This window comes from Ciconia boyciana, chromosome 1 (genome assembly GCF_034638445.1).
Source record: "Ciconia boyciana chromosome 1, ASM3463844v1, whole genome shotgun sequence".
NCBI classification, from domain to species: Eukaryota; Metazoa; Chordata; class Aves; order Ciconiiformes; family Ciconiidae; genus Ciconia; species Ciconia boyciana.
In genome coordinates, this window is record NC_132934.1 from 186,275,160 (window position 1) to 186,298,490 (window position 23,331).

General features: G+C 38.1%; 1 protein-coding gene across 10 annotated transcripts in view; it reads left to right on the plus strand.

Moving 5' to 3' along the window:
• Nucleotides 1-18,953, plus strand: part of DGKH (diacylglycerol kinase eta) — a 176,572-nt gene extending 157,619 nt beyond the window's left edge. Inside the window, exons 29-33 of one of the 10 annotated variants that reach the window (XM_072850139.1) lie at nt 149-257; nt 1,655-1,785; nt 7,880-8,448; nt 9,046-9,145; nt 12,782-18,951. In XM_072850139.1, the coding sequence (XP_072706240.1) occupies nt 149-257; nt 1,655-1,785; nt 7,880-7,969 (330 nt within the window). In that variant the 3' untranslated portion in view covers nt 7,970-8,448; nt 9,046-9,145; nt 12,782-18,951. Of the gene's footprint in view, nt 1-148; nt 258-1,654; nt 1,786-7,879; nt 9,146-12,781 lie in introns of those variants that run through there. The other 9 variants (XM_072850140.1, XM_072850143.1, XM_072850142.1 and 6 more) reach the window with 9 other exon arrangements.
• Nucleotides 18,954-23,331: the final 4,378 nt, after the last annotated feature.

Here is a 23,331-nt window from a genome sequence, read left to right on the forward strand (position 1 = left end):
GGACAAGAGTTAAATCCTGAAATTATTCTTTATGGAAGTAAAATTTGGTCTTAGTTTTTGAGATTAACTATGAATTACCATCTCAAGCACGTCATTTCACTGTTGTTTTGTGTTAATTAAAGGTAACTATGTCTCTTCTTTCATGCAGGATCCCCCTCTGGATTATGCTAAAAGAAACAACAGAAGTACAGTGTTTCGCATAGTGCCAAAGTTTAAAAAAGAAAAAGTTCAGAAGCATAAGACCAGCCCTCAGCCTGGTATGTGTTTTGACATTACAAGAAAAATAGTAGCATTTGGGGAAAATGTGATTTTATGGGTTTTTTTGGTAAGAGCTGACATGGTGCACTCTACCTAAGAGTAAAGTCAAAGTGAAAAGCAACTGAGCTAACGGGCATCTTCATTAGGATGAAGATTTCTTTCAGTGCATTTAGAAAGCATTCAGTAGGACCCCAGGACTTCCAAGTGAACCAAAGAACTACTGCGAAAATATTTGGATAGTTTTATCATGCAACAGGACCTATGTCTTTGCTGGTGGTTACATTTGATTAACTCATAGCGATACAAGTCATAGGTAAACACGTTGTTTCCCTGTGAAGCTCCAATTCAGGTTTTTGAGGTTAGTTTCAGAAGGTGTGCAATAGCTTTTATTATACTGGTTTAATTAACCAGTTATTCTTTAAATTTCAGATGGGTTTTAAGTTCAGCGAGTGAGACAAACCAAACAAAAAGCCATGATAGTCAATATTGATGTTTTAATTAGAAGTTGAACAAGCTCCACTCTCCTCTCTTCCCACTCTTATCCATGAACTTACTTCCTTAAGATTATGTCCAGGAGTTAATCAGTGATCAGATGGTCCTAAAACTGTTTCTACATCTTTGTCTTTTTAATGGATAGTTGGTCAAAATCTGCAAAATCTTGCAGTTGTTGATCAGACTTTAGATTTCAGATTAGACTTCAGATTTCACTTCATTGTAAAACTAATCAGCATTGAATGAAGTTGCAAAATTATAGCAATAAGTAGCATAACTATTTTTTTTCAGTAAATGTGGCCTTATTAGGACTAATGTGGGCAACTAACCTTAGAGAACAATGTTTTACAGAGAGCTTATTAATGGCCTATGTAACACAGTAGCTTAAAGAATACTTGTTGCATTAATTAAGAATACTAGAAAATGTTAATTAAAACTGGACTTGCTTGCTGCCATTGCTATATTCGAGGTATGGTTGATATTTTAATTTTACATGTTAATTAGTTTTTGAAGGCTTCTCCTCTCCCTGGATGACTACTAATAAATTAACGGTATAAAGCAGAACAACATTAGACTTTGCGTCACTGATCCTAAGATGTTTTAATGTGAATTTGTTGGGACGTGAGGTTTTAAAGGCTTTACTGAAGAAAGTGGAGTAAAGCTGAAAGCATGGCTGCAAAGCAAAGAACCCCAACTTTGTTTAGATACTTTCTCATGTTAACTGCTAACCTGTAACCTGCATGTAAAAAGGAAATTGTCAGTTTTTGTGGAAATGACACCTCTAACCTCTCCCTTTGCTAGCACGGCAATTCTACTCTGTTTTCCACTCTCTTTGGCCTAACCTTTGCTTGTGATGCATTTGAGCATGTAGAAATTAAGGGGGTTTTGCTCTTAACTTTGGTAGTTCAAAAATGGGGCACAGATGAAGTTGCTGCTTGGCTGGATCTGCTCAGTTTGGGAGAGTACAAAGAAATCTTCATCAGCCATGACATCCGAGGCTCTGAGCTTTTACATCTGGAAAGGCGAGATCTTAAGGTATTTCTTTTGTGCTACTTTTCTGCTATTGACCATTTTCTTTGACAAAACAACAACCAACTTTTCTTCTTTCCCTGCACTTGTTATGTGCTTGTAGCTTGGCTTACACTGTGCAAATATGCAATAAACTAATACACGCTGTCCTTTGGCCTGAATTTCTGAAGTGCTGACTTGTACTTGCAACCAAGAATATCTGTGTTATCCGAAATTTCCTTTTCTTGCACTTTATGTAGAATGATAGCATTATAGTTTATGTCAGAAGGCATAGGAAAAGCACATTTGATATCTTACTGACATCAGTGTAATATAATGTTATCTTTAAGAGTTCATCGTTTCCATTAAACAGGATCAGTATGGATCAGTTGAAGGTGATAATAATGTTGAATATATCTACTGCAAGGTCAGCAGCTATGAGCAGCTGACCTGATTCAGGTGATTTATTGTACCTATTTTGGATATAGTGGGTGTGAGAGAGATAAGCCACTTAATAAATTGCGATATTGGACTTACATAGCGTTGGTGTTTGTGTGTCAAAATAGACCTTTGCAATAGGTTTTCTCGTCCCTGACCAACCTCTGCCTGATTTTAGCTGTATAGATTTTTAAAAAAGCACTTTCTTTTGTCTCCAAAATTGTAAAACTTTCTTCCTCTGAGGTCAGATTGATAAGTTTTGCAGGGAGAAATGTTCCTTAGCCGTCTGAGGCTGTTATTTGAGCTTGCTGGTCTTTTTCAAGAACAACTTAAGTGCATCCATTATATGTAATAGAGGCTATATCTTTGGGGATTCATTACATTACTTTTTCCGGGAACTCAGTAGTAATGAGTTCTTGATAATGTGTTTTGCAACTGCTTTTAGCACATAAGAGAGGAAATAGGATATTGTATAAATCGCAAACATCTACATTTAGAGTGCAAGTCATTGCTATGGCCACAGTGCAGTAGTCTCCAGATAGAGGCAATACTTTCATACAAATGCGCCATTTTTTGTGAAGTTTCTTATACAGTATGAAATCCTGACGTTATAAAGTAGTGCTTGCATTGTGTGACTGTTGCAGTAGAATGCAGCTGCTGAAGATACCTGTGTTTGAGATGATCTGTTTGGGTGTTGTGTATTACTTTAGCCTTTGGTATTAGGTCGCCTAAGCTTCTTTCCATGGAAGTTAAATTCCTTTCTTTCGGGATAGTTCCTGACATGGAGGGACAGTTTCAGGACAGTCCCTCCCTGCAAAAATTTAGAAATAGAAAACTGTCCAAGCAATCCACCACAATGTTCCAGTGATGGATGTTGCAAGTCCCTGTTTTGAATGGGCACTGAACAAATTTAAGACTTAACTGGGAAACTCAGCATGACACAATGCATAGGTTTGCTAAAATGTTAAGAAATCTTAAAAAAAAAATCAAGATGTCAAATTTGTTAGAATAAATGATGGTGGGTAAGATCAGCGTTAAACTAGACATGGCTTCTGGCCATGCCTCGTTTCTGATAGGTACCAATTTGACTGCATGCCCAGAAGACTAGCCCTTCAACCAAGTAAATATCTGCAGCAGGGTAATTGTCAACCTGTTATCCCTGTTGCTACGACTCCTGCTGACTCAGCATAAATAAAACCCCATCACAAAGGCCTATGCCCTGAAGTATCTAAGAGCTTGTCTTGGATAGAGCCTACAGAAAGACTGTCCCCGCTGTCTAGTGCTGCCTGGAAGCACATATGAGGTTTTAAATTGCTCAGCATAGCTGGACGAGGAGTTGCTCTACACAAGTTTCCAAGCGTATATCCTGTGCTAGCAGAAGGCTTGCCCTAGAATCGTCCCATCTGCTCATTAGCAGAGCTGAGAGCTTCCAGAGCAGTGCTGTTCGTAAGGTAGGCCAGGCTTTTGGCCAAGCATGGCTTGCGCTCTATGTAGCAACGCTGAATTTAAATAGCAGAGTTTAGCACTCGTCCTGTTCATTACTTACGGGGCATGATCTCTGCAGGGAGTCAATTAAGGATGGCTCAGGGAGCCTGCAGTTTTCTGACCAGTGACCTGAATTGGTGTCAAGATGTGTAATGCGGTACCTAGGAAATGAGGAACACATCACAAGCTGCCCTGTTAATTTTTTCTCCCTTTGGCTATCGAGGTGTGCAGATGAGTCTTCAGTGCTCTTGCGAGCTATAATCTGTCTACAGCCTCTCCTCCAGTGCAAGGCTTGTGCTTCCTGCCAAACTAAATGGGCTCGCCATTGATTCACAAGCTCTTAAGTCATGGGCAATAGATTTGCCTCTATACCTCTCATGTGGACAAGAGGAAAAATCGTTGCCCATTTTAATTGAATCCTCTGGGCCCACCTTTCTTTCTGTGGTCAAAAGTAGAGATGAAAAGCAGTACAGAAAAGGATTTGATGAAACCATTTTCCTTTGCATGCATCACTGAAATAGATCGATACATTGACTGAAGAATTGGACACCTCTAATTATATTTCTGCGTAGCTTGTGGATCCCAGTCTTGGTTAGCTCTGTGTGTGGCAGTGGACAACACCTCTAAGAGGAACCGGATACCTCTCTCCACCCAGCCTCTGCAGTAATACCCTTTCTCCAGCCTCCTATGCCTGATTTTATTTAGGGGAATCTTAGACTTTTACACCCACGTGATTATCTTTCCCTTGAGGAAAGGCTGGGCAGTGAATTGTGAACTGTGGTATAGAAACTGTAGAAAGAAAGCTTGTCGTAATGTTTTTTAACCTTCTTTTACAAGAAAAGTCATTGAAAACGAGACTCTCATTTTTCTGAAATAAATACTGGCATCTTAGCATTGATAAGCTTGTTCCTATGCACACAACTTAGTAATAATCAGAACTGCAACACATTTGGTAGGAGTAGGGTGATATCTCCTTAGAGCTCCATAGCAATGTTGGTTTCTTTGGAGAAAGGGTTTCCATGCCTCATGTCAGCTTGATGAGCAGTGCCAGTCAAGCTGACGTCTGTGCTGAGGACTGCGGCATTTCATCTCTGTGTTTTGCAGTAGCGCATTTGCATGGGAAATGTTTTGTAAGATTTGTTAGACTTCGGGCATGCTAGATGGCTCTTGGCACTGGGAATGCAAGTAGGGTAGGTTTCTCATCTGGAAGATGTTAATATTAAGGAGTGTTTATATAAATTGTTTGGTAGTATTACATTGGTGGTATGCTTGGCCAAAACCTGTGGGGCAAACCTGGAATAAATGGGTTCTTGGCTAAGCAGACAGGCAGTCACCATAATATAATGCAGACAAAGAACTCCTGAAAATTGTTGCAAGAATTTTTGTCAGCTTTTTCTTGCCCAACCTTTCTTTTTCTTTTTGAGAATTTGTGAGCCTTACCTGCAGCACGCCTAGAGATGGCAAAGTGGGTTGGGAGAGCAGAAGGAGAGGCGACCCTGTAGTTTTAATGCCGTAGCTGGGGAAAAAGAGGGACTATTTTCTTCCTCAAACTCTGGCTAGAGTCTTGTCTTCAAAACCGGATTTTAGTCAAAATGAATTTTTGTTAATTAGATATCAATTAAATATGCACAGATTATGTAGATCATGATGAAACTCATGTATGCACAAAAATGCAGAGATCTTTGGGGATCTTGCTTTTTGAATGATGCATGGTATGCTGCTGTTTAGTCTGAGATGAGAGAATTCCTGCAAACTTTTCTGCATCAGTAGTAAACTGAGAATATGAGATAGCATCTAGTGTCAGGAATGTATAAATTTTAATTTCCTCCACACCAAACTATTATACAAGCATAACATTTCAGAGTTTATCTTGTTGGTTGTTTTTTTTCCCCCTGAAGTGTGGCAGAATTTATCAAAAGAGTCCCAAAAATTGTGATGAGGCTCTTGAGACTTGCTGTTCTGATCTACCTTACAGCAACTTCAACTGGAACAGAAATAAAACCGAAATCTCTTGCCTCTGAAACATAGGCATTGTTGACGATACTTTGTAAAGGTTGGTGGAAAAAGTGGCTGAGTTTTCTGGGAATTTCATAATATTCTTTCCTCTGATCTTTGAAGTCTGGCAGCATCTCACTATGTTGGTTATCCAACAGACGTTCTACTCATGAAAAATGTTTGTTCTGAAGAATTTGCAAGTTGTTAACCTTTAACACATGTGTGGCTTCTCGTGGTTTGGAAGGTATCCTGATGAGTTTTTCCTTATGTAGAATTTCCTCCACATAGCAACTAGGCTATTTCAGTAGTTTTAATAGTCGTGTGTATTTTTGATTCATTGGAAAATTAAGTTTAGGATAAAAAAGAAAATATTGTCCAAATGATAAATTGTCCAAATGATAAATATTAGTGTCATTGTGGGATGAGTTTAACAACTACTACCTACATCAATTCTCTTAACTTAAAAATTAGTACTACATTTTTTTATAAGTGAGCTGACCATTAGCAGAAAGAAAATATAAATTGATGTGATGTGGAAAATCAGAAGGGTTTTTTTCAGATAGGTTTATGAACGGCATTTGATTTGGGGCTTTTATGAACATATCTGGAACTCTTTAATGCTGACACCTTTGTGCCAAAGTGCTGTAAAGGGTGGTCGCGTATTTATAGTACTAACAGTTTTCAACTGAAGAAACAACCAGGTTTTTTTTCATCTCTAACATAACCAGAATTCAATCTTGACTCTCTGAAAATTAATCCACCTGTTTAATCTGTGCTGTGCTACATTTACAATAAAATAATTAATTCATGCCCATCTTACCACCCCTTTCTTCCTTTGGAGGAATGCAAAATTAATTGCATGCTAACACTTTTAAGTAATATAAAGTGCAGATTTTCTGAGGTTTCTGTGGCTGTAGAAAGGTAGATACAGTCTTTGTGTAGAGTATGTAAAGAATATTATATATGGTTTCATTTTTCACTCTGTATGAGAATAATTATTTCAAGCTGCTTAATTACACTCCCTTCCTTTTAACGTCTCTGTAATGGAAAATCTTGCTATTAAAATGAAAGGATTTCTATTCCAGAAACATAGATAGTGAAACTTTTCTGTTTTTTTTTTATTTAATCACAATCTATTTACATAAGGTTTATTCTACAAATGACTAGTGTTTGAATCTGCCACTTGCTCAACATCACTAACACAAGGCTTTTAAAGAGTTTTTCAAAGCTGGGTTTTACAGATAAGGGAGGCAGATTTCTCCAAACTGAGCTGAAAATTCATTAGCACAGTTGGGGATCATTAGCACAGCTGGGCATCCCATTCTGCTCCTCTGACCATGGGACCAGTCAAAATTGAAAAAGGATGCTGCTAAAGCAGTTATTAATGCTGGAAGAGGTTTGCTGCAAAAATTTCTTGTCTGTTGTCACTCATGTCACCCAGAAACCAATATTAGAAGTATTTCAGCTGGTGTGATTGCTTTAGTGGTGGCTACAAGGAGATTTACGCTTGTGCTTTTTACATTTTCCTTTGGGATGTGACTGTCATGTTTCTGAGAATTTTTCTTCCAGCTCTCTAATCAAGAAGATCCATGTTAGGAGACATAACCTTTTTGGAATGAAAAACAAATGCTTACCTTTTCTATTGCTCTCTGAAGGGAAGTTGTCCTACATGCCTGTAGCTGTTACATCTACTTTCCCTCGAGAAACTGGGGATGTGTGTGTTTGTTGATTAAAACAGAAATCATAGGGCCTCAGATCAAGTGACATTGCTGGACAGAAGCTCTAATCCATCACATCCTACCAAGCATTTGATTGCTGTATTAGAGAGGAGGGGGAGATTGTTCTTTTTTTGCCAGAAATTGTGAAAGGTTTTTGTACTTAGAAGTCAAGCAAAAGATGTTTTTGACAGATATTGCAGTGCCTTGGGTTGTCATTATTGCAGGTAAGTGATTTTCTGTCTGAAAGACAGAGAGGGATTCGTTGTATGCTCTAAGCAATGTTTTTGTTAGGCAACACTTGCTAGTGCCGTAGAATCTTTCCCAGTTAATGTTGATTGCAGTGAGCACATTTCTAGACATTTGTTGCATGGCTAGATCATAATCGATGGGGTTTGGTTTTTTTTTCCTTTTTCATAAATAAACTTTCTTCTTTTTCTTTTGCTCTTTTTTTCTTTTTTTCTTTTTTTTTTTTTTAATTTCTGTAGGACCTGGGGATAACGAAAGTGGGTCATATGAAGCGAATTCTCCAGGGAATTAAAGAGCTCGGCAAGAACACCCCTGTGTCTGACGTGTAATTATGCTGGTGCTCTCCCTAGAGAGCGAAGGGAAAGTTGCTGGAGAAGCAAGGCTGTTGCAGGCACTTAGCTGTCTTTATAGTTTACTCTATGGAAGAATAAGCACTGGTGTGTTTGTACAGGCTAGTGTCTCTGAATTCTTGTCTGGTGAAGAGCTTGCTGCAAGAGTACAAAAGGATTTGTGCCAAAAAAAAAAAAAAGGAAAAGGTGATATATTCTGCGAAGACGTTTTCTTGGTGTGCAAACTTGGCCAGTTCAGATAAGCACATTTTGGTAAATCGATTGGTTTATGGTGATCTGCACTGACTGGAAAATATAATCGAGAAATGATTGCTTTGCTTACATGCAGCTCAGTATGCCTCTCTTTACACTGCAGCAAGATACCACTGTACAGCATGAGGTTGTCTGGTTATCCTTCCAAGGCATAGCTTCATAAAACCTCCTGTGCAGGAGACCGAGAGGTTTTGGAGGTTCAACAGGTGAGCCTAGCAGTGCCGCAGGTACCCAGCACGCACTGGCCCCACAGACGGGGGGAGAGCTACCTTGTGATACCATGAATGCAAACTATAATGCATGGTGTGCCTGCCTGACTCGTCTGTTGTTCTGTTGCATGACACATCTGATACTTTAAACACTTGAACAACTTTTATAGCGGTTTGAATGAGATTTAATTTATTACTACTTGAGTGTCTTTTTTTTTTTTCCCAGTTTCAGGCACTTTTCTATTCTTCAGTGTTGTGTTATGCCTAAAATGTGTTCTACGGCAAAGGATGTGTGGGTGTGGAAACTTAGCATTTGTGCCATATTCAGCAGATTATATGCATTATATATGATTGAAACACTGTACAGTTAGATTTTTTAATATACCATGTACAGAAGGTATATCAGGTAACTAACTTATGAGTATTTTTGAAAGACCGGTACCTCACAAAAATATCAATTGGCTTCCTGCATGGAAAATGATAAAGAATTTTCTCATGGTGCATTTTAATGTAGTTATTCAGTTATCTTAAACATCTGTAGCATATCTGAACTTTTAGGCACTAATGGTTTTATTTATTCTATTGTTCAAAAAGCAGGTGGAAAGATTAATGAAAATTTTTACAGGAAAATTCATTTTATTTATCATACATAAGAAGAGTTCTAAAATGTAGCAGCTGATTTGATTTTTGTGGGGTAAGCTTTTACTCATTACTAATCTACTATTAATTTAAAAATGTCTCTGTATGCATTTCTTTACAAAGGCATCGATTTGTTTCTTGTCAGCACTCCTACATCAGTAGATCATAAAAATTTAAAAAACAAACTCTAAGGTTTTACACTATGCATGCAAAGATGAATCACATGCAAGATAGTAATCCATGAGTGTAAACAGGTTAAAAAATGAAAACCATCTTTGTTTAGAAATTGCGTTAGACCAGAACTTATAAGGTTATTTACAGTTTACTTAAACAAAACATAGCTTCATAATTGAATTTCCTGGTTAATTTTTCACAAAAATATTACTCTGGTAGAAAAATAATTTGCATATATCTACAAAAAAACCTACTTAAATGTTTGAGATTATATTGCACCACCTGCCAGAAAACTTGCACAGAATCGCCGTCTCCTTGCTGTTCCTAACCACATGTCATTGCGACATGAGGAACATTTGACTTTTACTTAATCGAGTAGCTTTGACATTTCTTACAGGTTAAAGAGTATTTTAATATCTATTCATGTTTTCCTGGTAGGCAGCAGAGTAAGGTTTCATTTGTTTTTTCCAAAGCTTACATTCCCTGTTAAAGGGGCCAACATCAAGTACTGCATCCTGGTTTTGCCCTCCCTTTCTCATGAGTATGATGGGATTTGTCCCTTGGAAAGTAGATGGGAATTGTCCCTTGGAAAGTAAAATCTATTCCCCTCATTGTTTTATTGCAAAAAAAATTTCAAAAGGAGCAAACCAGGCTTCGTTTATATCCAGTTATAGTACTATGTGCTCTTGCTGCCATAGGTTCAACAGGCACCACTCTGGGAACTCTGTGGGCATAATTGATTACTCTGGTAAACAAACAGAAGTAAAAGGCTATGTTCCATTAGGTTTTCCGTAAAAAGCAAACCAAAATCCCTTTGCCAAGTTACATGATTTTCGTGCTGTTGTATGAAAAGCATATGCAAACAATGGGAAGTTATGCAAGCAATGGAAAGGTTATATATATATATATATATATATTTTTAACGTACTTGACATTGACCCCTTTAATAATGTTCAGATGGCATCCGTCAAGTCTTCGCAAGTTGCATTTCCTTTTCTCTTTGTTTCTCTGTAAGCTATGCTATATTTTAATGTGTGGCAGCATTCTAATATATCGATGTTATGGTAGACTACGTAGTTAATCTTCCTGGTCGATTCAAGGACATAATACATGGAAGAACGTTCTTTGCTTTCCTGATTGTAGGATACACTCTCTTTACAACTCTCAGCCTTGCTATATGCAATGCTTTAAGACGGGCTATGGAACAGGATCTCTTCAGGTCACTGTAGAGGTCTATGCTGAGTATATTAAAAAATGGGAGGTGCTTTTAGGCAGGGAAAATGGGCAAGTGGTGTTTGTAATGCAACGTTCTTATGGCACTCCTCAAATTACCTCAGTATAGGACAACTGATCACTTGTCTTTGTATAGTTCGTTTTTTTAAATGATCACCAAAGAATTTAACTTTCATTGTCCTAAGCAGAAGTTTTTTTTAAATGTGCAAGTAGAAAAAAACTGGTAAGCAACATTTATGCTGTATTTATTAGATGCCCAGGAGAGCAAATTTTATGCAACCCTATGCCTTAGACTCGTGTTGGCTATCAAATCCAAATGCACCTGACAAGGAGGCTCACAATATTTTACAGGGTTTCTCTGCCAAGGTCATGGGACATAACTGTGTTTAGTGATGTGGCTTTTCTACAGAAAGACTTCTGAACACAATGTTACTATCTCATGATTATTGTAATTTCCAAGTATTGGGTTTTTTCCTTACTGCTGTAAAAGTCCCAGCTCCTAGAACTAAGGACATACATAGCTACATTTGTAATGAACTGAATTCTTTATAATTTAATCCTGATGTTTAAAGTGCTTCAAAGCATACATCCCAATATTTCAACAAAAATAAGGTAAACACATCCCCTAAAAGTAGTTAGTTTTTTAGAAAACAAGCTATCCCAATAGATCTTGTGGACCTCAATTCAACATGCTAGATTCATCAAGACAAAAAATCACTATACAAAGTTTGCTGGATGAATTTTTTGCCCCTACTTGAATACACTTAATTTCTGTGGTCAGTCAGCATACCTTAAAATCTGAAAGGAATACAGAGCAATCGGCATTTTTTTGCAGTTGCTGGTATTCATATAGATGAAATGCCCTATACCTCAGAAAGAGGAAGAGGAGAAATACATGTTTTAAAATGGCAGCAGTTTGCAAAGTGCGTGTTTCTGTTTTGTCATTTTTTAATAGGATTTTTCCAGTTCACTGTATTCAATTGCTGTAGCAACCTCTGATTGGGGTCATGCAAGTATTGCCTTTATAATGCCTAATGCCTTCTTCTTAGAAACTGAATGAAATCAGGCAAACTCATAGTTGTAGGTGTTGGGATTTTTTTTACAATACTTTAAAGAAAAAACTTGTTCAAAAATGAAATTTTTTATATGATGGCAATTGCAAATTTTCTTTATGATAAATTTTTATGTATTTCCCCATAACCACTATTTTTTCTCCTGAACATCTCTTTCTTTCAAAGAAAAATATTTTAAACTTGGAAGAACAGCAAAATGTAAAGCATGTGATCAAAAACCCTCCCAGACTATTTCGATCCAGTATGTCTTACTTTGGGACTGGAGTAAACATGCTTGGTCCTGTAAATAATAAACAGAAATCATCTTCATCTCTCCATCCCTGCCCAAAGAAAATCATACTGTAATGTTGTATAACTGTAATTCAAACAAGAGGAATTGATTTTTTTAATAATGGCCCATTTCATATTTTCCTATGCTTTTTGTAGAGAAATAGGTAACCTGCCAGTTTTGACTTTCTAATTGAACTCAGCGATGCTAATTCACTTAATGAAAATTTCATAATGCCTTGCTAATGAACAGATCTTATTTCAAGGGTAAAATTATTAGTGTTTTTCAATGCATCTAGTCTTCCTTTCGGGAAGACTGGGAGGAGACCTTTTTCACATGTAATGGAAAAATAATATATAAAGCAAATATGAGAGGATGTTCCATAGTCCTACTTTAAAACCAGATGTAAAACTACATATTATACATAGATAATTCCACAATGGACATGTAAGACAAAAACCTCCACAGTGATTCCATTTTGCTTGATGCTTCCTATTAATGATTGCATTACTGTTTACTACTGTTTCTCCATTGCTCTCTCTGTGCCCCTAAGTATTAAGTTCTTGCATGTAAGTTTGACAGCTCTGGTGACTAATAATTAGCAGTGCAAAAAGTCTTTGTGAAAGGTAAAAGTCACAAGTGATGTATATTGTTGAGGATAACCGAGCTGGAACAATATATTTAGCTTACAACCAGGAAATCATCTTGTCACTCGTGCGAGTAAGTGAGAGCCACAGAAAATTATAGGAGTAATTATAAATTTATTTTTTCACCCCAATAACGTAAGTACCTCTCAACTGCAGCGTCCCTAGTGTTACATTTATTCCGTGGGCTCTCCCATTTTTTTGATTCTGTTTTCATAGATTGTATGTTTTGTGGTATGATTTTCATATCATCCAGGTTTGATGCTGCTTACCTAACTGCGAAGATTTAATGTTTGCAGGAACTGTACATGACTGCATTGCTGTCTTAAGTAAAAGGAGGAGTTTTTGATGACTTGAGGAAGCTGAGGAGTTTGGACAGGACTTAAAATATCTCTGCTGCCTCTTCAGAAATGAATGGTAGTGTCAGCAGGATTGATAAAGCATCATTTGGTAATTATCAATAGAAGATCTTTACTGGTTGTATAAATTCCTGTATTTATGTATAGACTATAGTGTGGAAATTGATCTTTTTTACAAAAAGAAAAAAATTTTCTAGTTCTTTTCTACTACTGTTGCATTAGGTTTAATAGCTCTGTTAATGGTTAGCTTATGTACTTGAAATGCTCGTTTCTGCCATACAGAAGCCCAGTCTGTTTCTCAGAAATTATCTTCCATTTGGAAGCCATCTGGAGACTTCCAGGAGACTATTCCTCCAGCCAGTTGGAGCTAATACCAAAATTCATAGCAACTTCTGTAGGCTTAATAGTGATTGCCCTCAATATTTTAACTGAAAAAAAGTTTTTGAAAGTTTTTTTTTCAGCCTGTAGAATTAAACTTAAAACATCATCCTCTCATCAACAGTAAAAAATAAAATACTAGCACTGTTAACACTTTGGCAAACTAACAAAATGCTGGCAATTACAGACCTGAGAGTATTCCTGGACAAATTGTAATGAATTTAGCTGCAGTGGTTAAAGACCTACCACCTTCAGAACAGTCAACACAGAATGCATATATTTACTTGGTAGAATTATAAACATCTATTTTAAATAATTGAAGACCTTGTCTCCCAGTTGACACAAGCACTTTTTATAGAAGCTCTTTGATGGGATTATGAGTTCATATAACCTGTTATTTATATTAGCAAGGGCAGAAGAAGCTAGTGCATAATTTATGTTTAACACAGGTCATGTCTCTACTAATGTTCTCACACTGCTTCCCGGCTCCTGTGTCTGGATGACTTCCCAGCTGCTTGGCAAGATGAGACCCTCACACGTCTCCCCCCATTTCTGTTCCGAAGAGCTGGACAGGCAGGCTAGGAAAAAGCTGTAGGATGCTCCAGGAGATCTAGACTGACCAGGGCTTCAGGCTCTGAAGTCTAGCATAGCCATGGTGGACTAAAATCCTTTGAGCTATACTCTTGCAGTCCCCGCTGAAAGCTGTATTTAGCTTGCCATACCACTAACAATTAACACTAGCTACTGGAATGCCCTTGGAAAGAGAAGTGTTTTGGCTAATTCCACCAGCTGTGTAAGACTTTTGAAAATACTAGAAAATATGGTAGTTATTAGTAGGACAAGTATGCAAGGGACTAATCTATATTTTATTCTATGGAACAAATACTTGGAAAAATATATTTGTAGTATGATTGAAAGATTAGTGTTAGGATTGAAAAGATACTGAAGGTGAAAGCAATATGGTACAAAGTTTAAATAATTTTCCAGATTTTTCCAAATTCATTGGAAACAATTATTTTAGGAAGTTGTGTTTGATCCAGGTATAGCTACGTTATACTAGAGCATGTGAACTGAAAGATGAAACCAGAAGAAATGAACCAAAAGTAAAATTGGGTAGTTTGTTTTCATGATAGAAACTGTGTGAAAAGCCAAAAATAAAATCCCCACAGTGCCCCAAATCCCTACTATGAATATTTAAAGTGAATTAGCATTTTAAGTCCTACTTTTATTAAACTAAAGTATTAATTGGATAGAAAACTTTTTAGTTTAATTAATAACCTGACAATGTCATTAACAGATATGACTGTGTTTTTCTCCCCATGTTAGTTGAAGTAAGCTCTGTTTGGGACTAATTCTCTTTGCAGTTACAGTCAATTATTATGTGAATGGGAAGGTTGAGGAAAGCCATTTGAAGCTGCTTGGTCTTGCTTTTCAGGGAGGGAGGGCACGTGTGCTGACAAGTAGGGCCTGGGGGCTCTTAATGAGAGTTTTAAGAATATAAAGTTTTCTACTTGGACAGTTTGTGAAGGTTTACAACGAGCACACAGGCATGCAGATACTCACCGTGAAGGTTTCTAGTGGCACTGTCCTCTCACAAGATACCATCTCTATATATTGAAATAGGCATTTGGACTGTACTGCTTAGCCAGATTTCTGAGGATTTTCTACAGGCATCTGTCACTTGTGGTGTCCGTACTTTCTGTCCTGGGTTTCTGTCTCCTTAAAACATGCACTTTGAAAAATGCAGTCATCCATATATGACAAAAATTACCATTCTTCCCCTCAAGGAGCACAACTTGTGAACCTGTCCTGAAATAATTCCTTTCATTAGCCACTCTCTTACATCATGTCCTTTGAATCCTAAAAGAGCTGAAACATGGGACCTCCCTAGAGCTGCCAGTTACCTAGTAATTTAGTTTGCTGAAGCTTGTATGCCGAGGGGATCATCAAAGGGCAAGAAGATGAGACGTGCAATAGATGGGATTTGTACGTAAAGAGTACAAGCCGTTGAGGAGCTTCTGAGGTGAAGAGGGCCTGATCTCTGCACCTGAGATCCGGTCCTTCTTCATTGCTGGCATCACACACAAATCATTTAATGATAGCTAATACTAGCAGCTTCCTGTCTTAATTCACGGTGACGGCAAACATGTCAGTTAGTACTAACAAAACTTTTCACTGTCACAATTGTACGTCCAGAGCAGGTATCTTTAAATGCCGAGCACTATGGAATTGGATGAATGTATTTGTAATGTATGTTCTGGCGTTTAAAAAAGCAAATTTACTCTAAAGGTATTTTAAAGTCCTGAGAGGATCCCAGCCCAACATGGGTGGTTTCTGTCATTGGCCAGGCTTGTCACTTAAACTAGTATTCCAGTCAAGTACAGCTGTTAGTTAATTCTGTAGTAACATCCACTTACTTGCATGAGAGGATGCATAAAGTGCACATGGAGGTGTTGCAGAGATGTGACACTATCTAGTTTTCTGCATAACTCATATATTCTGAATAGCATTTTGTAGCAAAAAGCTGAAACACACCATTTCCACTCAATTCAAAAACATATTCAATAGAAAATGAAAACATCTAACATGATTTGTGCTGGTTTAGGTAAAAATTGCTGCGTGCTCCATAGTTTCTGCCCTTCGTTTCCCCTTGGCCCTGTTCACTCTACAGGAAAATTCATCACCTTTGCAAACATATAGATCTGTTGGGACTTAGGCACGCGCTTAGCTTTAAAGAGCACTTTAGTCCCCCTTGAAGATTGCTCATGTATTTCAGTTTTAGCATTTATGTGTAAGCCTACAGAGGATTTGGGTAGGTAGAAATTGCTCCTCACATAAAAGGTATCATCAGATTGATTATCGGTAGACTTTTAAATGCCATACCTATGAATGTTGTTCTCTTGCCAGTATTTGCGTGTGCATGTGTGTATATATGTAGTATCTAGTCTGTAGTGTGTATGTGTGTGCACACCTGTACATATATATGTATATACATACCCTGTTTTTGCCCAATATAATGATGCCAACTTGTGTGTAGAGCCAAAAAACCTTAAAACTATACAATGCTTGAGATGCTGCATTGTTTTTATTATGATATTTTTTTATATCAGATGAATCGCAGGATGTTTACAGATGCTTATTAATATTTAACTTATACAATGGAGTGGCAGGATGTTTATGATTGTTGTCAGCTAAAGAATTGTATACGATTCTGGGTGAAATTTTGGCTTTGTTGAAATCCTTGGCAAAACTCCCATTGATCTCACTGGGGCCAAGATTAAACCCCTCTGAATCTATTGTTTACTGGCTATTTTCCTACTGTGATAATTTTTAAATGCGTGAAATGTATTTATTTTTTCCCAATGTGAAATCTGCAGTTGCTATTTGGATTTTTCTACAGAACCTGCAAACTACAACACAGGTGGGAATATATGCCTCAGAGAATGTACAGAATTTTTCATTGATCTGGTCCTTGAATACGTCTAAGAAAATACCTTCTAAAATGACTTTTGTAAGATTTAATACAGAATCTTCTAAAAACAGATCACCTTTCATACCTCTTTCCACAAAGAGGGCACGCAGCGTGGCAGATGAAAATGAAGAATTATTTATTGATGAATAAAAAGTAGTCCCGTCTATTTTGTATATCTGCTGATTTCATACAGCTCACCTGGTTCTGCAGATCTGGAATGAGACACTTGAAGTACCTTATCCAAAAAAAAAAAATGTTATATAGTATATGGCTTTAAACTTCTCATCAAGACATGGAGGTATCTTTAGAGCCAGTCTGTAGAATGATTCTTTTAACATTTCACGGATGAATAAAGTTACGAAAATATGAAGTGGTAAGGCAGATCAGTCAACTGCTTGACATTAGAGAAATCACTTGTTTAGAGACAGAAGGATCAGTTCTTTAATAGCATCAGGGAGGAAAAACACCGTAATGCAGCGCTTCCTAAATCCCTGTCCAGGGTATCTTTTAATTGTGTATGCTCTAAGTATATTCTTCCTGTAAAAAGACATAAGGCTGTGAAACAGCTAAATAGATACATCTTAATTTCTTCATCTAAGGCTAAAAATATCATTTTCAAACAAGAGCTGTCATGCACTTTGAAATGTATGTGTCCAGAACAGGTAAGTTTGTATTCATCATAGACAGTCATCCCAGGGATACAGGAGGATTTGTAAAATGAGGTAGTTATGCCAATGTTATCAAAAGCTGAAGAAATAGCAAGCCAGCCGTATTCCCCCATGAGGCTCTTCCTGAAGACATCGGTGCAAATGCCCACCACTCCCAGGAATCTTTTCCTATAATTTTGTTTAAGAAAGGATCATATTCAGATTCCTCCTTTTCCCCTTGCTAATAAGGAAGGAAGTATGCACCTTGGTTGAACTTTCCAGGACTTTGTTGGCTATAGAAACAGACCTCAAAAGAATAAACAGTCGAGGCAATCAGTAGGCTCACAGAGGATACACAGGGCTATGCCTGGGCTCACTAGTCTGCTAATGTGGATCCGATTACAGATTTTGAGGCAAAAAGCTCCTGTTGTGCTCCCGCTGCAGTCAGTGGCAAACCTCCATGGTTATTAGTGGGAGCAGATGGGCACCCAAGTGAGCAGACAACTTTCCTTTTGCATGTTCATTATCTTTCTGTAATTCTAATCAGGACTGGAGTTCAGGACACACCATTATTTGTCTGAAAGGCCAGGACAAGGAGAGGATATGGGAGGAAATGAGGAGGAAGTGGCTGGAGGTCTGGATTCTGCCTTTAGTTTCCTGCCGCAGAGCTGGTGCAAGACTGGGGGCAACTCAGTTAACCTTTGTGTGCCTCACTTTCTCCGCCCGTGGGAGTAAGGATGCTTACCACCTTTGTACAGCCCCCCCGAGACCTATAGGAGAGCAGTGGTATATAAGCAGCTAAGTTTTACTGACACTATTATATGTAGTATAAATAAATGACTTTTGTCCGTAACACTGCAAAAATTGCTTTTCCTAGTTTCAGTTCTGACTATTTGATGACCTATTACCTTCTGGGTAGTCAGTCTTGAAGCTTAGCGATTGCTCTAGTACTTACAATTACACACATAGCGGGCTCTGTTTGCTGCAGAAAAGAGTAAAACTTTAAACTGCCTGACAAAACTTGCCAATGAAGTATATCTAACAGAGCAGGGGTGTAACTTTTGGCTTTATTTACTTGTAATAATGGTAAGGAACGGTGAATTTTGTTTGTTTACATACTGTTTACAATGGCACAGTTTTATTTTTAATATATAAAAAACAATTGAGGTATTTATTGCATATACTATTTTAAAGATGTTTTATGTGTTTTCACCTTTGGAATATATTGTTACATTTCCTTGTACAGATAATTTGGGTGGCTTTGTTAATATAGTTAGTAATTTTTATGACTACTAAGTGACCAGTTTTCCGTGCCTTTTTATTGTTGGATGCATGATTACATATTTATTATTGTATGGAAGTCACTGAGATGTGTATTTTTGTATTCTGCTGGAAGCAACGGTTGATTTTATTGTACATGATAAGAGATGCCTTCCATAATGGGCACTCGTATGAGATCTTCCTTCTTGAATAAACAGAATGCATTCAATGTATGTAAGTCCTTGTATTTTTTCTCTGTCTGGAAATCAATGGAAATCCTTGAACATTATGACACTGAATTTTAGATGTTACCCACTCAATATGTGGGCTGCTACCAATGTCATCAAGTCCAAAACAAAATTCCCCATTGAAATCAATACAATGGCAAGTCCTTGGCACAGTGTAAGCCTTTGTAATTTAAAAGAAAACTCTGTATGTTAAAACTAAATAAAATTTGGATAAATGACTACCAAGCATCATTTTTATTCAGTCTGCCACACACTGCACGAAAATTGTTTCAAATTACAGGCTTTGAATACAGCTTTTAAAAATACTTTATATGGCTACGTGCAAGCCCCCATGTAACTTGTAAGTAGGTCACTGTGCATGCAGGTGTTTACATTTGCAGGGATCTTCCGCTAGATCTTGCTGGCACACGGCATATTAAATGTAAAAATAGATTTACATTTGCATCCATAGTAACAACAGTCGTTAAAACAGAATATACAATACTGCCCGTTTTTCCAAGCTAAGTGACAGTAAAACAAACACATTTTTCCTTAGTAGTATATACTGAACCTCTGTAACACCAACCCAGATAAACACTCATTTGAGTTGACTCCATGCCAGGATCTGAAGACAAGGCAATTCTGCAGGCAATCATCAACTACCGTGTTGTAGGTCAGCGAGCTACTAGGCTAGTACTTAACACAAGATGGGATGTGAAAGTAACTACAATCAATGGCATATACAGAAGGAAAAATGCAGTGTATAGCAACCTAAGTCAGCTGATGAAGGCAATAATCTTGTGGTTGATGAAAGCAATCATCTTGTGGTTGGGATCCCATTGTCCTGAAGTGATCGTACGTGGGAGAGGCATTTTTATGGATAACCCAGAACGCTTAAAGGTCAGCACTGGCGGTTTTAACACACAATGAATTCCAGGTGCTTACAAATCTCTTGGGATTGAAGCCCGTACTTTAATTCTGGGTGTGTTTCGTCTGTATTCAATTTCTTTAACTAAACCGAAGTGGTTGCTTGTAATAATCAAAGCTGTGGCATAACTGAGAGACTGTATTAGGAGAAATAGCTAATGAGGTAAAGTAGGGGACACCACTGGGGATGGCACTGCAGTATACGGGGAGACCGGATATGACGGTGTATTGACACCATGAAGTCTCTAGAATTGCTTCAAGCAGTAAGGCTTAACAAAAGGTAGGCTTCCCATAGTCCGTCTTGCCTCTATGTTAGATTTGTGTGAATAAGAAGTCAAAGAATGTGAAGAAAGTGGTTGCATTATAGGCCTTAACTTGGGAGATGCACTTAGGGAAGTTTTTAATAATTTTAAGAAGAGTTTGGTAAATGGATGAACTTCATACGGCAATATATATTTTAGTACTTGTGGTGTATCATCAATCCGTTCATGCCAGTGACACTGAATAGCTGATGATAAAGACTTTGAAATTGTGCTTTTAACTCCCATGACTAAATTAATTAAAATCTGAAAGAAAATGTGGTGGTAGACAGGAAAGAGTTTAAATTGGAAGTCCTGAAGCAAATCCCTAAAAGCAAATCTAATAGAGTTCTTGCCCGGACAGTTTATCAAAAAGGGCTGTATAGATGTCTTGTCTAAAACACAAAATCTAGTAGCGAATTATTTAAATGGTTTAGTTGGGATGGGGTGACAAACTACAAGGGCAAAAATGAAACCAGTGACAGTATGAGCAGCTCCCTCATTTCATGTTAACATTAGAATATTAGAATATTCAAATACTAGCATATTAGAACAGTGGGCATGGTAAAAAAAGGAAAGAAAATTATTTTAAAATTATGCCATCCAGGCCACTGAAAGTTTGTGTTCAGATTAAAATCTGCCCCTGTCCTGGAAGCAGTTGCGGGAGTATGGTGTTAGCCCGCACTGGCTGGGTATTTAACTAGCTGTTCGTACCATTTCCTCTGGAGTGATTACAGGCTATTTTCTAATTACCTAACTGCCGTTCTGATCATATTTATAAGCTTACTTTTAGGAAATAAAATAACCTATGTCAACAGAACCATGGCCTTGATTGTCCCCAGCCATCTAATGGCAGAAAGATGTCCTAGATCGAACCTGTACTCTAGGCATGACAAAACATACGGCGGGCGCAACAGCTTCTGTCCCAGCCGAATGCGCAAGCGGTGAGTGAGAGCAGCAGCTGCCCGAGTCCTCCTCTTTTAGCTGAGAACCGAGGGGATCTACACGGAAGCGCATCTTTCTTTTTATAGAGGGAGAGATGGATAGATGTCACGGTGGTGAAATGGGACATCCGGGGACATGGCAGATGCCTCGTTGAGGCAGCAGAGCTCCTGCTTGGGCTTTAGTTTCCATTTCCTTTCCCTGACAGCAGCGCACAGCTGTGCCTGCACGACGAGCCCTCTGAACTCATTCCTTCGCTCCGGCCTTTAGCTGTTATTTCCCACTCCCGTATCTCAAAGCTTTCAGCCCTTCTGAGGTGCCTGTCCTCATTTCCCAATTACACATTGCCAAGCGCAATTTCCTTTCTTCAATTTCATTCTGGAAAAAAAAAATCTGTCTGCTGCCTAGCGACATCGGTGTTACAGCAGATAGACATTCTCCTGGCAGTCACGCTATCCTCTGAGTAAATCAGTTCATAAATTAAAAATCACACATCTAATACCTCCGAATCCCTAACGCACCGTCCCTGATAATAATAGTCTGCTAATGGCATAACTATTCAAAGAACGGCATGTTTTCCCTCACTCTGAGGGAACGCTGCTTTGCTGAGACTTCCTGGGCACAGCTTCTCCAACCTGCTGTTGAAGCCCTCAGTTCTCTGAGGGTCAAGTCAGCAAGTTTGCACGCAGGTTCCTGCAAGCAGTATAAAAGTATGTGCTTCTGATTTACGCTTGGTGACTTATTTTCCAGCTAACTTCGCTTAAAAGCATTCGGTCAATCAGAGACATGAGGGGGCTATTTTCAGATGAATAAAAATGAAGAAAATGCAGGAGTGTCTGAAGATGCCATGGAGCTGCTTCCAACACACAGATTGTTTGGAGTGGGGGAAGCCGCTTATTTAAGCATAGTAGGGTCACAAGCTACTTCAGAATACCTGCACAAAGAGCTTGCTAGGTAGTGGTTTCAGGCCGTCCTTTCTCCTTTCCCAGCTTCTACAGACACTGGGAGGAGCAGGTGGGTTCTGGGGTCAACTCCTCATCTGAGCCAGAGTGCCGGTTCGGAGGAGGGTGCCTTTACCTGGACTTGTGTAGGCAACCCTTTCCTAAAATTAAAACCCATGCACTTGAATAAAACACTATGTTATGAGGTAGGTTTTTTCTTCTTTAAGCACTGACTTTCTAAGGAGGTGAGCTTTACGTGATTCTGCTCTGTCGTTTGGTCTTTCTCGCTTCCTCTCTTCTGGGCCTCCACCTTTCACGCCACCACATTTTGAGCCCCTTCTCTCAGGTAATCCACGTGCCGTAAACGCAAGGAAGTGTTGGTGCATGTGCGACACTTGAGATCACGAGGTGGGAGAGCATCAGAGAGCATCGATTGCCTCGTAAAATCCAGTTGAAATCTGAAATTATTTTTCCAGATGCCAGTTGAAGTCACATCTGTCATTTGTTATCTTATTTATCTCATCAGAAGAAAATAATTGAATGAGTTTATATATGAATAAAAATCAAATATGTTCCTTAAGATTATAAAGGAATTAGACAGCTAAACCAGGGGAGATGGAGTAGACAATACCTGGCCAGCCCTGCTCCACCACAACATCAAGAAAGGAACAGTATAAATTTTACAGTTTCAATGTAAAACCTTCCCGAAGTTGTATTAGGAAGGTACATAGTGCTTTACAAATCAAATGTCCTCAGTATTAAAATTTTCAATATAATTTCATCTCCCTGTAGCCACTCAGCCATGAAAACGATTAATATATAATTCCCAGAATCTTGAGCCTATTTAAAATACTGATAGGAATATTAATTAAATCTTCCGAACATTGTGGAAAGAGTAGCCTGGGCAAATGAGCCTAAATTCCTGAAAAATACAGTAGCAATTAATTATGTCAGGACAATCAATCACCATTTATTTCTCAGTCAATAAGAACTATAGCTAATGGCTGACTAAGCTCAATTAAGGTTTGATGAAGTGCTAGTTTTTAAATAGAAGTTAAATTATTAATCCATATCATTTCCTAGCAGGATCAGCGATAGGTCATGGCTTATTTTTTCAACATAAATCCCCTCTCAAAATGTATATATTTTGAAAGCACGATTCAAAGTCCTATGTTTTCTTAGATGGCCGGTCAATCTGGGATTTTAAAGACTTTTTCCCAGAGAAAAGCCTGCAACATAAACCCTTGTTGTTCTTTTACATCTGTTAATCTAATACCCAGTTTGAATGCTTCTGATATCCAGATTAATCCCTGGGGAAGTGGAAAGAAAAAAATATTTTCCCTTAATTTAAAGAGGACTCCTATCCTCAGTAGACCTACTTGCTTTGTGACTTGTGG